General features: G+C 55.8%; 1 protein-coding gene across 1 annotated transcript in view; it reads left to right on the top strand.

The window, feature by feature from the left end:
* RPH3AL (rabphilin 3A like (without C2 domains)) overlaps positions 1-15381 on the top strand; it is a 140716-nt gene that overhangs the window by 72112 nt on the left and 53223 nt on the right. The window contains 1 exon segment of the mRNA XM_040641121.1: positions 12933-13019. Coding sequence (XP_040497055.1) covers positions 12933-13019 — 87 coding nt within the window.

A 15381-nucleotide genomic window follows, 5' to 3' on the forward strand; every position in this document is an offset into this window, starting at 1 on the left:
CATCTGTGTCAGTGGTACCAGCCTGCTCTGCCCGCACCTGCAGCCGGGGGACCCACAATCAGGAGAGCCCGCTACAGGCGCAGCTCTGTTCTGATCCCCCCTGGGGACCCTGGAGCAGCATCCCTTCCCCACTCCCAGGCCTCGGTCTCCATCAGGCAAGAGGGTCTCTCGGGCCCTTCTAGCACTTTCCTTCTGTGACGCTCAGACTGCATCAGCCTTTGCAGCATTCCCGCCCCAGACCTGCTCCCCAGGGGCCTGCGCCGGCCTCACAGATCATGGAGCAGCAGCTGAGAGCTAAACCTCATTTCTCAAGCCTCCAGAACGCAGGTGGGCTTGTTGTTTTAAAGCCGCTGTCAGTTTATTTCCCAGTGTGCTTTGGCTCAAGCTGTGGTCGCGTCCCTGTTGTCTCAGCGGGAGGAAGCCAGTGTGGGGGCTGGCATGTGCTTCTGAGAGCCCCTCTGCCTCTGATGTTTCTCTGACGCCGCATGGCCCTCACAGCCCCCCTCGGAGGTAGGTAGGCAAAAGGCAGTGATTATACCCATTTTCCAGATAGAGAAATAGGCTAAGCAAGAACTACTCTCACCACTTGGTTCAGCACTTTGCCCACATATACTATGGGAAGTAGAGAGAACCAAAGACATGTAGGAGACCCCAAAGGAAGGTGGTGTCTGGTGCCAGTGGGGTACCCAGGCAACTAAGTGCCCTGCCCCTAGAGCCGGCTATCGTAGGGTGCAGTGCCCAACCCTAGCACCCCCCCTCCTGAAGCTTGGGGCCTTACCCTGGTTTGTCACACCCTTGAGGTATCTGGGTGGCTGGACATGTGGGGGGGTGTCGCTGGGGGCTGTTGAGTGGTGGACCAGAGTCACTGTGAGGCCAGCGCCTCACTGAGCGGGCAAAGGCTTCTCTGTAGGCTTGGGTTGGGGTGTCGGGGACCGTGGTTGGGCCTCTTCCCTGAGGACACCTGTCTAGCACCCGTTGGGCCCCTTGCCATCCGGGCTCAGCGGCTCCTTTCCTGGGTCTGCTCAGTGTAGCTTTGCGAGAACGTGGACAGCAGGAAGCAGTGTTGGCAAATCTGTTTAGTGGCTGTTACCAGGAACAGTAATTTTGTGCTGCCTCTTGTCCTGTGTTGTGGTAAATAACAGATAATGACATTTCCAGTCAGTGGTGTGGCCCTTACCTCTCCGGCTGCGCCCTGCAAGCTGCCACACTTCGGAGGGCCTGCGATTCTTCATCGCTCTCCAGTGGCCTCTGTTTTTCCTTTTACGACATTTCCCTCCCAGCCGTTTGCTGCTCACTGACCTTAACTCGCGGTGGATTTAGCCAGTTCTCTGTTCCCCCACGGGGAGGGGAGGGGAGGGGGGGACACAGGGCACGTCTCCTGCTGAGGGGAGAGGGGGGAGCTGCCTCTCCTGCGGCTCCCATTAGGCTGGGCTCCCAAACCGAGAAGGAACCAGGCCTTTCTCAGAGACAGCTTGGGGGCTCCGTAACTTCCCTTCCAAACCCTTTCCTCACCCTTGTCATCCCACCTTTTGTGGGAGGCATGACTCTCCCAGGTGCCAGATGGAGAAGCTGAGGAGAAGCCGAGGGCTGCCAGAGACCCCGCCTGTCTAGAACCACCCCTGCCTTGCTGAGTTTGCAGGTGCGGCCGGGAGTGTGGCTTGGGCCCTCCGGGGAAAGGGGCCCGAGCACCCAGTGCCCCTGCAGAGCCTCCCCACCCAGCTCCAGACTGCCTGTAGCAGAGTCTCATTCGCTTTCCAGCGCCTTCTCCGCTTCTCTGCTCGGTCATCTTGCTCGGGTGTGGCCAGCCTGCCGCTTCCTGCTGCCTACGGAGTGAAGTCTGACCGCCCCCACACGGGATCCAGGCCTTCAGCCCATTCCCTGCTCACAAGCGGCTGACTTCAGCATGAATGAAACACCCGGGCTGGGGGTTCTGAGCCTGAGGGTGGGGCCTGGCTCCCCCTGGCCCAGACCGGTCACCGCTCTCCTTAGCGCTCTGTTCCTGCTTGTCACCGGGGCCCCTCCTTGATCATTAGTGCGGCAGCTCCTGGAATGTTTTGAAGCCCTAGGGTGTTTGTCTAGTCTGCTGTATTTTTCAAGTTTAAAAAAAAAAAAAATCAGTTCCAACAAAGTATTTTTTTGGCTTCAGGGATGTTTACTGTGTCCCAGCACTGGAGGGAGAGGTATTTTCACATAAACTGAACTTTTGAGAGTTACGATAATCTTGTAAAGTCAGAGAAGGCAGTGCTGGCCCCATGGACAGTTGGGGCTCCCTAGGGGCTGGAATCTCCCAAGCTGAGTTGGTGGGGGCAGGGATGGGGGGATGGGTGGGGTCTCCTGACTTGAACCAGGGGGCGATTGGTGCTGACTTGGCTTCTGGCGGACCCTGACCAGCCATCCCCAGTCTCCCCAACCCTTCCTGTTTCCCAACCTGGTCTCCTTGGCCAAGCAACTTGAATTTGTTGGATGGCTGGCAGCTGCGGTCCAGCTTCAGGCCCCATGGTCGTGCTCCGGGTCCCCTTCTGCCTCCCCCAGGTGCTGGCCCCCATGGCAGCCCCTTGCCCTTCTGTGCTCTCCCTCTCCACCAGCTCCATCCCTAAGACTCCAAGAGTTCAAGTTCCCTTCAGCCTAAACAAACATTTATCGAGAACCTAGGGCACCGTCCAGGCTCTAGAGCTCCCTCAGGGAACGAGGCAGGCGAAGCCTCAGCCCTTCTGAAGCACCTTCCAGGGGTGGTGAAATCGGCAGACAGCACAGAGATCTATACAGAAAGTTCACTGATCTACAGGCCCTCTCCCCTGCCCTTAAGTTCCCCAGCTTCAGCCCTCCTTCCTTGTCTGTTGCGTGGCCTTCGTCCCCAGTCCTGGTCCTGTGTATCCACTACCACTGGGCAGCTCTTGCAAGGGAGCCCACTCACACTGCAAATAGCAGCGTGTCCATAGCCGACGATCCTGCCTGACCCTCACCCCGCCCTGCTGACTTCACCACCACACATCCTGTTGTCCACGCTAGCAGCCTCAGAATGACCTGGAGTCCTTCCTTTGCCTCACCTCTCTTACCCAGCCAGGAGTTGGAATTCCATAGGAATTCCTGGAATGTTCTGGAAAAAGAAACTTTGCTGCGAGCATGGAGGATAGATCCACCAGGAAAGTGACTGAATCGCTCAGCAAAGGCACTTTTTCTGAAGCCCAGATCCGATGTGCCCCTCCTGTCCCCAAAACCCATGGCGTCCCAGCCGTGCAGCACTCTGTGCTTATCGCTCGGCCCCTCCCTCCTCTCCCAGCCGACTTCATGCCAGCGACCTGCCAAAGTTGAGCATGTGAATGTACATGATGCCCTTTTTCTCCAAGGAATCATAGAGGGGGCAGTCACGGGAGAGACAATTTCGATATGAGGCAGTCAGCAGTCTAGAAATGTCTACTCATTGTGGAAGTGCACAGAGGGAGAGACTAGTGCTTCGCTGGGGGTAAATCAAGGAAGGAGCCTTGGAGGAGGAGACATGCACGTTGTACCCGAAGGATACGCAGAAGTTTGCTAGGCATGAAGCAAGCCTGGGAAAAAGCTTGGAAGCATGGATGAACCGAGAGTGTTGGGAGCAGACAGAGAGGCTGAAGAGTTAGGGAGGCGCTGAGGAGCAAGGCTGTCAGGTGTGTGTGCATGTTGTCTTCTCTCTCTGCCCCTCACCTGGAAGCCTCGCTGGGCTTGCAGCCTGGTCCAGGACCTGGGGGTAGCAGGGCCTTGGGAAGTGTTTCCTGAGTGCTCTGGACCTGCATTAGCCCTGGTCTGCAGCTAACGTTTCTGCCCACCAACTTCTAGGGAAAGGGATGGTGGAGGCTTAACAGGAGCCTCTTGCCTTGCCTTCCCATGGAGATTTCAACTCTTCCAAACGTGGGGCTGTGACTTCAGTGTCCTTGGGGTCAGGCCCACACCCTGGTCACCTGCCCTGGAGCCATAGCGTTTCTGAGCTAGGGTCTGTTGGGCAGACCTGGCCAAGGGCTCCTTGCGTGGCCAGCGCTGACCACATCAAGCATCCCCCCCTCCAAGGTGCGGCTTTGTGGGGCCCCCGAGGAGCCAGGCTTACTTGTGGCCATGAGTTTAGGGGGTGTTGAGGGGCAGGGCATTTTCAAGATACTGGATGTGAGAACCAAAAAAAAAAAAAAAAAAAAGATCCAGTCTCTTCTTCAGCTGTGGTTCTGAGAACCAGGTTCCTTTAATAGAACCTGAGCCAAATTTCTACCAGGTGGCAGATGTGCCTCCCAGTGAGAAATCGTCTGTGAGAGGCCTGGGCTTCTGGAAAGCGGAGGGTGATGGCGCAGCCATGGCTGGGCTGAGGGAGGCTGGAGCCGGCTTTGGGACTTTCAGTTGCTTGTGTTCATGCTCCTGGCATGGCCAGTGTCTGTCTGTCCCTTTCCTGGGCCCTAGAAGCATCCTTCTTAATGAGTGGGGGTCCTAGAGGGCCATGGGTGAGAGGCAGCACCGGGACCGGGATCCCAGGCTAGCTCTCCACTTCCCTGTATGACCCGGACAAGTTCCCGAAGCTGTCTGGCCCCACGCCTGTCGTTGTTAAATGAATAATCCGTGTAAAGCGCTCATGCCGTGCCCAGCACACGGTACTACGTGTTATATAAGCTTCTGCTTTTATTATTATGGACCTGGGTCCCCACCCTGACTCTGCCACTTCATTGTAACACGAACTGGCCAAACCACCCAGCATCTCTGGGCCTCCCATCCCTCATCCACAACATTCAGATCATAAACCCACCCTCGCAGGGCTGTTGCGAACATAAACGAGATTGAATGTGATGATGATAATGTGTGTGGAGCGCTGAGCAAGGGGCTGGGCATGGAATAGAGTGCTCGATAAACGGTGGCTATTGTCGTTATTATGAGCTGTAATTCTAAGTAACCACGCAGCAGGGAGCAAGATGGATGGAAGCCGGCTCCCTCCACCACCTGGGCCTTTCCCTGCCCTCGCTCCCTCCTGACAGAGCAGAGCTGGAGGGCCGCAGGCCACTATGTGACATGGCACTCCTGGGATACCATTGGCTAGAGCCTCGTCCCCCAGGGTCTCAGGTGGAGCCTGCTGGACCTGCGGCTGGGAGTCTGGGGGACAAGATGTCCTCAGCCACGGCTCAGGGGCTGTCAGTTCCAGGAACCCAGGCTGGCAAGCCAGGTGCAGAAGCAAGGAGTTCTTCCCCTGGGCTGGAAGGAGCTAATCAGGGCTCAGGGATTCTAGTCGCAGGACTTGTCAGAGCCAAGCAGGGGAGAAGCAGACTGTGTTCAGAGCTTATGTAAAGTTTGATGGTGGAACTCCATCCACCATATATTCCTTCTCCCTCAGCTGGTTGGCTCAGTGACAAGTGAGCCCTGAGTGCACACCAGGGCCAGGAGATTTTAGGGGGTTGTATTTAGGGACCCTGATCGAACCGTTCTCAGAGGAGTGGCAAGTTCTTATACGTGCTGTTTCTCGTTTGTCTGGAAAAGAGGCAAAAATCAGACACACAGTCTCTGATCTGAGAGGTGATACTGAGGATAGGCAGGACCAGGAAGAGTTAGCATCTGCGCACCTCCCCTCCCCCTGCCAGCCTGGCAGCTCCGTCTTGCCCAAAGTAGGCCATGACCCCGTCAGACGCGCACGGTGGGACACGAGCACAGAGATGACCCAAAGCCTCACCCAAGCACGATTTCTTATCCTGCACTCATGAATGTTAATAATCCAGACCTGCTTCTGATGCTTTTTCGACCCCCGTCTCTACTGGGGGCTCAGTGCTCACTGGCTGGAGTGAGGTGTTTTGGAAGCCAGTCCTGAAATCGGTGGTGCTTCCTTTCAATTAGGAGAGGCACCTGGGGTCGGGGGGCCCGGGGTGGCTGATGGCCAGATGTCAGTGGCTCATCTGGGGGCGGGGGTGGGCCTGCTTAAAGCTGGCCGTGCAGCTTCCCGGAAGCCTGGGTGAAGAGGGGAGAGCTGGCCCTGCATGGTCATGCACCTGCCACCCACAGCCAGGGTGGAGAGAGACGGTGTGTCCGTGGCCCAGCGTTACGGTGGGAAGCACAGAGAGAACTGACTTCCTTCTGAGATTCTTCTCCTGTTGCGTCCTGGCTTCTGTCTCATATGGAGCAGCAGGTGGCCGGCGTTCTTAAGGCTGCACGTCTTTGGGCCCGAGTGACTCGGTACTTGCAGGCGGTCAGGGCTGAGGTCAGTGTGCCCCCAACCCTGCTGGTCCCCAGGCTGTGTCCTGGTAAATGGGAAGGAGGCGGTGCCTGGCTGTGAAATCTCCCACCTGAGGCTTGACCTAGTCCGCAGTTCTGGAGGGGGGGTCGGCTCAGCTGTCACTTGGGGGTGAGGGTGGGGGTAAAGGCTTGGATAAGTGTCTGTCTGGGAAGCCACTATCTGGGCTCAGATAGCATGGGGTTCCCATCCCAGCTCCCTGTGGCCAAGTTCCTTAACCTTAAGCCTCAGATCCCTCATGTATAAAGTCAGGACAATAATACCCACCTCCTAGATTATTATGAAAATTAATAAGGTTCTACATAAAACACCTAATTTGGTGCCTGGTGTAGCATAGGTGCTCAGCAAAGTGTATAAATGTTTGTAATATGTACATGGGTATCTCAGCGATCCGAAGCCACTTGGCAGCGGGCCCTAGGTTCCAGATACAGAATCTGTGGAGCCAAGTCCATCCCCAGCCCCTGCACTCTTGGCCCGTGGGGGCTGGTGAAGCCCCTCCAAACCTGGCTCATGTCTCCAAGGGTGAGCAGGGCTCAGCCTATGATCTGGGGGGTCAGGGACTCAGTGACACCATCTGGGAGAGCCTGGGGGATGAAGCTGATGATCTACGTTTGAGCCATAGTCAGCCACGAAGTCCTATCTCGTGCCTGTTTGCGTGCATGCTTTCAGCTTCTTGAACCCATCCGGACGCACAAAAATCCAGATCTGGTCAAAAAATGAACTTGGGGCCAGTGATTTCCCAAAGCATTTAGCATAGGCTTCCTTTAAATAGGAATTCTGCTTATCCATTGAAAATAGATTTTGACTTAGCACAGCTTGATTTACATTTGGGGCGCCATCCTTCCATATATTTTTCTGTGCATATATTGACTCCTAAATAGATACAGGCTCTCATACATATTTATGTGGTAAGGCATCACACTATGCATACTGTTTAGAACGTGCTTTTTAAATTTAATTTATTGTGAGTGTTGCTCCATTTCAGTACGAATACAGCTTTGCTGTGACTGTGTTCACTCTTTTTGATTTCCATCATCAGCATTTTTATTGCTGCATAGCTTTCCCCAAAACGCGGTCTCTCGCGCTGGCAGCAGGTGTGGCGTGAGGGGCGCGCTTGCGGGCTTGCTGCTGCCATGGCTCTGCGCAGGTGCGGCAGGCATTCGGGCGGGGCCTGGCTGGGGGCGGGGGCAGGTCGGCCGGCTGGCCCCTCCGTGGGCGGCGCAGCCGCGTGGGTCCTCACGAGGGCGCCTCACCTACCAATCACCCTCGGACGATCGGAACTCTCGGGAAAGTCCTTTTCTAGATGAGTTTTGCCAGTTCATAAACTCCTCCGTTCGGTGGGACACTCACGGAGGACAAGGGGTCATGCCTCGTGCGTCCCCGTCCTTCCTAGCACAGAGCCTTGCATCCAGTAGCAAAGGTTTGCCGAATTGAATAACCGAGCAGTTTTAGTGAGCCATTGTCAGGATTCATTTCTGCAGCGCAGCTACACTTTCCGGCTCCCTGCATGGACACTTGGGCGCATTTGCGTCTTTCTGCTTGACTGAGCATCGCAAACGAGGCTTTCTGTGTGATGACTGGTGATGCCGTGAAGCCCCCCGGGCCTGTCGAGGGCTGTGTGGCCGTCTCCCGCTTGCTAAATGCTCCCAGACCTCTGCTCCTGGGAGGTGTTGGAGTGTGTGTGCCCGGCGGTGTCACTCCTGCCCGCGCTGGCCCTGCGCCCCCTCCCTTCTCCTAACGCAGCGGCTTGGGGACCCCCACAGAGCATGGGTTCTCCCGGGGGCTCACAGTGAGGAGGTGAAGGCCTGGCCTGGGCGTAAAATGCTTGAGCTCGGTGCATGTGGCCTCACAGACCTTCTTGTACTTCGGCTTCTTGGCTGTTCTGTGGGAAGGTGGTGTTGGATTGCAGGGCGGGGGCTTCGGGGAGTAGGGGGGTAACCCAAGCGGCCCGGGTGATGAGGATGTTGAAGAGGGCGCCTGATCTGACCGTGGAGTGAGTCTGCACACACAGGTGGCCTGCAGGATGTAGCCCTGGGGAAGCAAGCAGAAGAGGTCATGTGGAGGGTGGGGGACATATCCCGCACCCCCGCCCCCACCCCTCGTCCGGACCCTCGGTGTCATTTGCTCTGTGACTGGGCCGGCCTGGATTCACGCCCCACACCCTGAGTGTGAGGCCCACCGGCCAGCAGTCCTACCACCTCAGACACTGCCCCACGTCCGGGCTCTCCTGTTGCCCTGCTGGTGAGCATCACGTGGTGTGGACGGGCTCGCACCCCGGCTTGTGCAGCACACTGTTTCCTGTCCCTGCGTGTCCCGTCTCCCAGACAGACCGGCACATTCTGGGAAGGACCATGTTTTGCCTTCTCAATGATACTCAAAGTATCTGTATTTATTCATTCATTCATTCCACAAATATTCATTGTGCTGGTCACTGGAAACTGGAAAGTGAACAGAAATAGACATGGCCTCTGACAGCCTAGCAGAGGCAGTGATAGTCACCGCAGAAATGAGAGTAAAAAGGCAAGAGGACAAGAGGAGGAAAAGAGGCACGAGCCTCTTGGAAGCTCCAATGGAGTAAGAGGTCAGGGAAGGCTTCCTTGAAGAAGTGGTGCTTTTTGCTGAGTTCTGAAGGATGCATAGGTTAACGATGAGAGAGTGTGGCCAAGTGTATCCCAGAAAGAGGGAGCAGCATATGCAAAGGTCCCGTGGTGGAAGAAGCAAGTGAGGACCAGGGACTGAAGGCAAGCCAACATGGCTAGATCTCAGAGCAAGGACAGCAAGGTGGGGGGGGGGTATGAACCGAGGCAGACGAGCAGGCATGACACACCATGTAAAAGCAGGTGGTCTTCATCCAGAGAACAACAGGAAGTCTCTGGAGGCTTTTAAGCTGGCAGGGACAGGAGAAATGACATGATTAGATTTGCATCTTGAAAAGATCACTCCTGCTGCTTTGCCGGGAACCAACTGGAGGCTGGCCAAAGTGGGGGTGAGGAGATGTGCTGGGAGGCCACGGCGCAGGCCGGGCACTGGAGATGAACGCAGTGTGGACCTGGGGGCGGGTGGGGGGGTGACAGTGCAGGTGAGATGCAGAGTTCTCGGCGATGGGTTGTTTGGTGGGAGTGAGGGAGGGTGAGGACCAAGGATAATTCTGGGTTTGGGCCTGTGTGATGGATGGGTGCTGGCACCCTTCGCTGAGACAGGTGTGCGGGAAAGAACTGCGGTTGTTGCTGTTCTTTACCACACAGTGTGCAAGCACTTTCGTGAAGCACCTCCCTCGATCCCCCCAACAGTGGGAGTCTGCCTGTTACCGCCATTTTACAGGCAAAGAAATGAGGCTCAGAGAAACAAGTCCAAGGTTGCATCTGTATGCAGATGGCGCTTTCCTGCTCCAAAGCCTGTGTCCTGTGCCCTGAGCCACCCCCTCTGAGCTGGAATACATATTTGCAAAAGGAGGGCCTGGAGGGGAAGAAGAGAGAGCACATGCAGGCTGCAGGCCTGGAGCTTTGCCGCTTTTGCTCAGAGGCAGAAGCTAGACTATTGTTTAACGCCCACACAGTTCCAGGCTGCAGGAAGCAAGAGACAGCCAAGCCCGAAGCCGGTGCTCACTCCCCTGGGGCAATTCCGCTCAATGGAAGCCCATCTCAGACCCGGAATAAGGGACCACCCCAGGCCCCGAGACTGCCCCTGACATAATGGTGCAGTGTTTCCTTTGCACCAAGTCAATATCATGGCTGACTTGCCTTCTCTGTCCCTGGCTTTTTCAAATGCCACCTGCCTAATTTTCTTTATTGGAACCTTGGAGCAAAGACCAAGCCCATAAGGAGAAAAGGCTCATTATTCTCTTATTGATCCAAGATTTAATAGAGCAGCGATTGTGTATCATTTGAACTGGAGCATGTTAACTTTTTGCTGGCTCGGATTCCCAAGCAGAGACACTGTAGGCCCATGAAGACGACAGAGAGGTGGCGAGAACTGGGGGCTCCGCCAGTGATGGCTGGTAGCCTGAAAACAGGCTTGTGCATGGGCTGGGGCAGGTGGCCTGCTGTGCTATCCTATCCCCCACAGGACAAGAGGCAGAGGGGACATTTGGGACATGCAAATGTCCTGCCCTCCAGACTGGGAATTGACCAACAGCCTTTGACCCAGCCTCTGGAGGGCGACTGATCCGTGCCACTCCTGTCCCCAGGCTGGGCGGGTCTGCGTCCCGTGGTCGGTGGGGAGAAGACAACACAGCTGTTCCGCGCTCTCTCCTAGTTTCTTGCATTGCCCCCAGCAGCACAGATGTTCATTCAACCAGATATTTATCGAGGGCATGTGCCTGCCCACACTCCCAGCCTCACTTCCAAGGGTTGGCTCCCGGAACCCGCGTTGGGCAGCTGATGAGCAGAGTGGCTGCTCCCCCATTCCCAGCAAAGCCTTCTCCCAGCGTCATCGCGCGTTGCCTTCTCTGCCTGTTCAAGAGGCATCAGCCACACTCCCGGGGACACGAACCAGCTCCCTGGAGAGCCATGGGCACCAGCGGGGCACCTGGGCCGGGGAGGGAGTTATCTAGCTCTCCTGAGGTCTGGAGGAAGGGAGCCTCCTAAATCCTGACTGTCCCCAGCTAGCTGGGGGACCTCGGGCAGTCTTGAACACTTCTGAGCCTCAGTTTCCTCATCCTTATAATAGAGATCCTGACACCCCCCGTTCCTACTTTGTCACCACGGTCTCAGTGCGTGGCACCTGCCATTGTCCAGTAAATGGTAGTAACTGGCCCTCTATCCTCTCGTTATTCCTCGTACCTTCATCTCACTGGGAGGGGCAGAGTGAGCTTGGAGAGCGAACCGCCATCCTACCCGCTAAGCAGTAGGAAAATCTCGCCTCGCTGGGAGGGCCACACTTACTTTCACACATGTACCATTTATACAGGATGGTGGGAATTAGCAAGGAAAACAGCCAACTGGCTTCAGGGCTTCCTTCCTCTCTCTTTACCTCCAGCAAGAAAGGCCCACATTGGGTTTTTCAGAGATCCACCTTGTGGGCTTATGGGAGCCCCTGTCCTCAGGGTAGAATGGTTGTTGAGAGGGGTAGGGAGAGTCCCCAGACCAGGTCAGGGATGGCAGCTGGGGGCTTCTGGGAGACAGGCCGCGGGCCCCTGGTGACACTAATCCCCAGCCTGTCACACATCCCAAACCCAGGCCTGGTACAGAAGTGGCCGTTCTCCTCCCCCTCCGAGGGACCATGGGAGCCCAGAGAGAGAAGAGCAGAGTAGCGAGCACTCCAGACAGCACTCGCTGACCCCTTCCCAGGTGGACTGCATCCCCAGACACCCCACGCTCAGGGCCTTCACAAGAGCGGGCAAGGGGCCCCAGCTGTGACTGGGATGGACTTCCTTCCAGCCCAGACAGACGAAAGCTTGAAGCAGGTTGCATTTTATTTGGAGAAATAAAAGTGACATTTCTCATACCTGAGTGTTGAATGGTAGCAAATGTCTACCCCCCACACACACACACGCACAGTATCCGAGCTTTCCTTCTGCCGAGAGCCGGCTCCCGCCTCCTGCGGCGCTGGGCTCAGCCGCCTGATCAGGTGGTGACGACATGCTCTGGGAAGCCAAGTCGGTGACATTTCCCTCTCCGAGGAGAATGTGCTCCTTGCTCAGTTGGCAGCCTGCAGAAAAGACCATGCTACAGATCTCACCTTCCCTGGGCGGCGGGAGGCAGGAGAGAGCCCCCAGCCTGGCAGGGACCGGACAGCTTCCACGTGGTAGGATGGATCAGCCAGTGGGACAGCTCTCCGCGGAGGACGCGCGGCCGCTGGCTCGTACCCTGCCTGGGTTAGCCAGAAGCAGGTCTCAGCCCCACGAAGTCCCCCTCTGCCTCCCTGCGGATTTCCTCGGGTCTTGCCCACCCTCGCTTGTTGCTGTGTATTTCGGAGAAGCGAGATGTGGGTGCAGAAGTCAGGAATTCAGCAACACTGTAGAAGGAAAAACACTGCAGAAACTGGGTTCGGGCTACTTAGGCATCACGAGAAAATTACATAACGGCTCCAGAGTCAGACCTGAGTCCATTACTTACCTGCTGCGTGAACTTGGGCAAATTTTCCAACTGCTCTGAGCCCCGGGTTGCTCACCTGTGAAATGGGCCTCATACTTACACCGTAGGGTTCCCAGAATCATTCCGTGGGCTACGGGATGGTGGCACAAAGCCATCACTGGTGTTTCTCGCTAGATCATCTTCTCACCTAGTCAGGCACGCATGTGAGCTTTTTGTGCCGTTATATACAAGCGTGTGTGTTCTTTGTTGAGTAATATCGTGTCCTGCCCACGTTACCAGGTATCGACACAATCTGCTAAGTCAAGGCTACATCATGTTCTGTTCTGTCTGCCTGGATCTTCTTCTGGTATCGGGCGTTTGGGTTGTTTCCAGTTCTTTGCTGTGGAAAATGGTGCAGCTGTGAATGTGAACCAGCTTCTTTTTTTCTGTGACCCTAACAGAACGTAATGGGGGTTATATCGTGGCGATCCACGGATGGGTGCGTCCGTTGTGCCCCAAAGCCAGCTACGGATTTTAGGTGATCTGTGCCCTTTGAGTCACGTACCCTGCTGGTCTCAGGCAAACACCATTCCCTTGGAAGATGCCAGAGGGTTCCTTGGCGATCTGCTCAGCCCCTCAGCTGAGGAGGAAGCAGCTGAAGGGCTCACGTTCCCGTGTCCTCTCTCTTGTAGAAAGTCTGCACCAAATGCGGGATCGAGGCCTCCCCCGGCCAGAAGCGGCCTCTGTGGCTGTGTAAGATCTGCAGTGAGCAGAGAGAGGTAGGACGCCTGGGGGCGACAGGTGGGGGGGCTGGGGCGGGTCTGAGCACGCTTGCAGTTGGGGAAATTCGTGGCTGGTCGCTGGGAGGGCCTTCTCTAAATGCCAGGAGGGCCTACCAAGGATGGCCAGGGAGGAGGGTGGGGGGGGCTGGCCTGCCTGCTTGCCTGTTCCGCGGTGCAGAGGGGGCAGTGGGCCCTGGTTCTGCTATGCCCGGAGGCTGTGGTTTCGGTGGGAAGTCCCTCACCCTGAGCGTAGGTGCGGGGAGCATTTTGTGCGAGGCTATGGTTCTAGTAATAGTAATGGCTGTTCTAGGCCGAGTGTTTACTACGCGCCCCGCTCTGCGCTAAGCGCTTTACGTATCTCAATCCGTTTCATCCTGGCACAACCCCATAGGCGGGTGCTGTGATTATCCCCTTTTACTGGTGGAGAAACGGAGACACGAGAGGTGAAGTAACTTCGGGCACAAGGCTAGTTGGTGGGAGAGCTGGAAGTCAAACACAGCCGTGGTCTGCTGTGATGATGCCACCCCAAGTCCGTTCTGGTACAAAGTTTCCATACTTGTAGTTCTGACCCCATTTTAGGAGAAGAAATCAAGGCTCAGTGAGTTCTCTGAGGCAGTCACAGAGAGGGGGCTCGAGCCGCGTCTCCTAACCCCAAACCCGGGGCTCCCTTCACTGTACCAGGATCGGGGCTGAAACAGAGGATGTTGGCAGGCAGCTTCTCTCTGTGGAGGGTCACGGGGCAGGGATCGTGGTAACAGAACGAGCTGGGCACAAGCGAGCATACGCCTGGTTTTCCAGATGTGGATTTTTTTTTTTTTTTAACTTATCTCTCTTGGCAACTGATGTGGGCTTTTGATCCGAGGATCCATAAAAGGTCTTCAGTTACGGGAGATTTTCAGCCATGCTGTCCTTGAATATTCTCTCCTGCTAAGGCATGTCTCCTCTTCTGGAAATCCTGTTGGATACATTGTGGAGCCTCCGTCCATCCTCCAGAAGCTCCCAACAGCACACGCGCTTGCTTGCTTTGCTTTTCTCTTTTCTTTTCTTTTCTTTTCTTTTCTTTTCTTTTCTTTCTTTTCTTTCTTTCTTCTGGAATACTTTCTGGGTAGAATCTTTAGTTCACTAAACGCTGGGACTATCTCCCAACTGTTGGTTTTGTCCTCTGTCTTTCTCAGTGTCAGCTTTCCTCGGGTGTCTTGGAATTTGGGTTTGTACGCTCATCTTGAGTGGGAGTCAGTCTGTCTGCCTGCCCACCACCTCCAGCCAGCTCTCCTTGCCGAGGGGTCTTGCGTTTCCTCCACCCAGGTCCTGGGTCCTCACCCCCACGCCCCCGCCAGTGCAAAGCCGTGTGTCTTGGGTTAGTGATGGGTAGTATGTCCGCAGTGACAACGGGATCATGCCCAGAGCTGAGCATCACCGGCTCGGGCAGGGAGGCCGTCTCTGCTTTTTTCAGCCTCCTTCCCCAGGTGGGAAATCCCTTTCCCAGCTCCCATTTTCAGGGGCTCTGGCTGTGGTGCCCCATCTCTCAGGTGGCACTTTTAGTCCCCGTACCCAGGAAGGCTAAGCTCCCAGCTGCCTCCACGTGCTTCTGGACCCAGAGCTCAGCAGGCTGTGCCTTCGGCCCCTCAAAATGGTAACGTTTGGAGTCTCTGATCCTTCGAGATAGATATATATGTAATATATCGTATTTTTAAACACAGCTAAGTTTTCTTGCTGTTTTTAGAATATTTTCATCTGTCGCAGCTGTGTTCTTGGAACAGGGAAGGTCCTCAGAGTATGAACGAACATTCTGTCTTGCTTGGAGTTCTCCAATTTCTCACGCTGAAAATGAGGTGAAAGCAGCAGTTTGCCAGAGGAGCTGCGGGAATTCAGCAAGGTCCTTAAAGCCTATAAAGTGCACAAAAGGTCTGGCTTGGAATAGGTGCTTCGTAATGTCAGAGGCCTCCCTCTCACCCAGCCAGAAATGCCCGCTTTGAGCCTGAGGCCCTTCCGGTCTTCGGGGCTCCCTTCTGAGACGCGGGTACCCACTGCCATGAGAGAGGAGACTCCTTCCCAGGGCATCTGTGGCAGACACTTAGCAGGATGAAATGACGGTCACCCCCAAGCCGTGGGAGGACAGAGAGGAAGGAGCTGTCAGGGAAAAGGAGGTGGAAGAGGAATTTAGCAAACGTAATGACTTAGCGGAGCACTCTGGAGGCAGCTGCCCCTGGCCAGCCCCCCTCCGGTCGCCCTCACACCCCCCTAACCGTCCTGAGCGGCCGCGTGCAGGGCCCACCCCTGGCCCATCCTAATCTCCAGAGCGCTCCGGTGCCCAGAAGAGTCCAAAATAGCTTAGGATGAATTTTCTTATCTCTTCTAA

Source organism: Ursus maritimus, unplaced genomic scaffold (assembly GCF_017311325.1).
Source record: "Ursus maritimus isolate PB19 unplaced genomic scaffold, ASM1731132v1 scaffold_24, whole genome shotgun sequence".
NCBI lineage: Eukaryota > Metazoa > Chordata > Mammalia > Carnivora > Ursidae > Ursus > Ursus maritimus.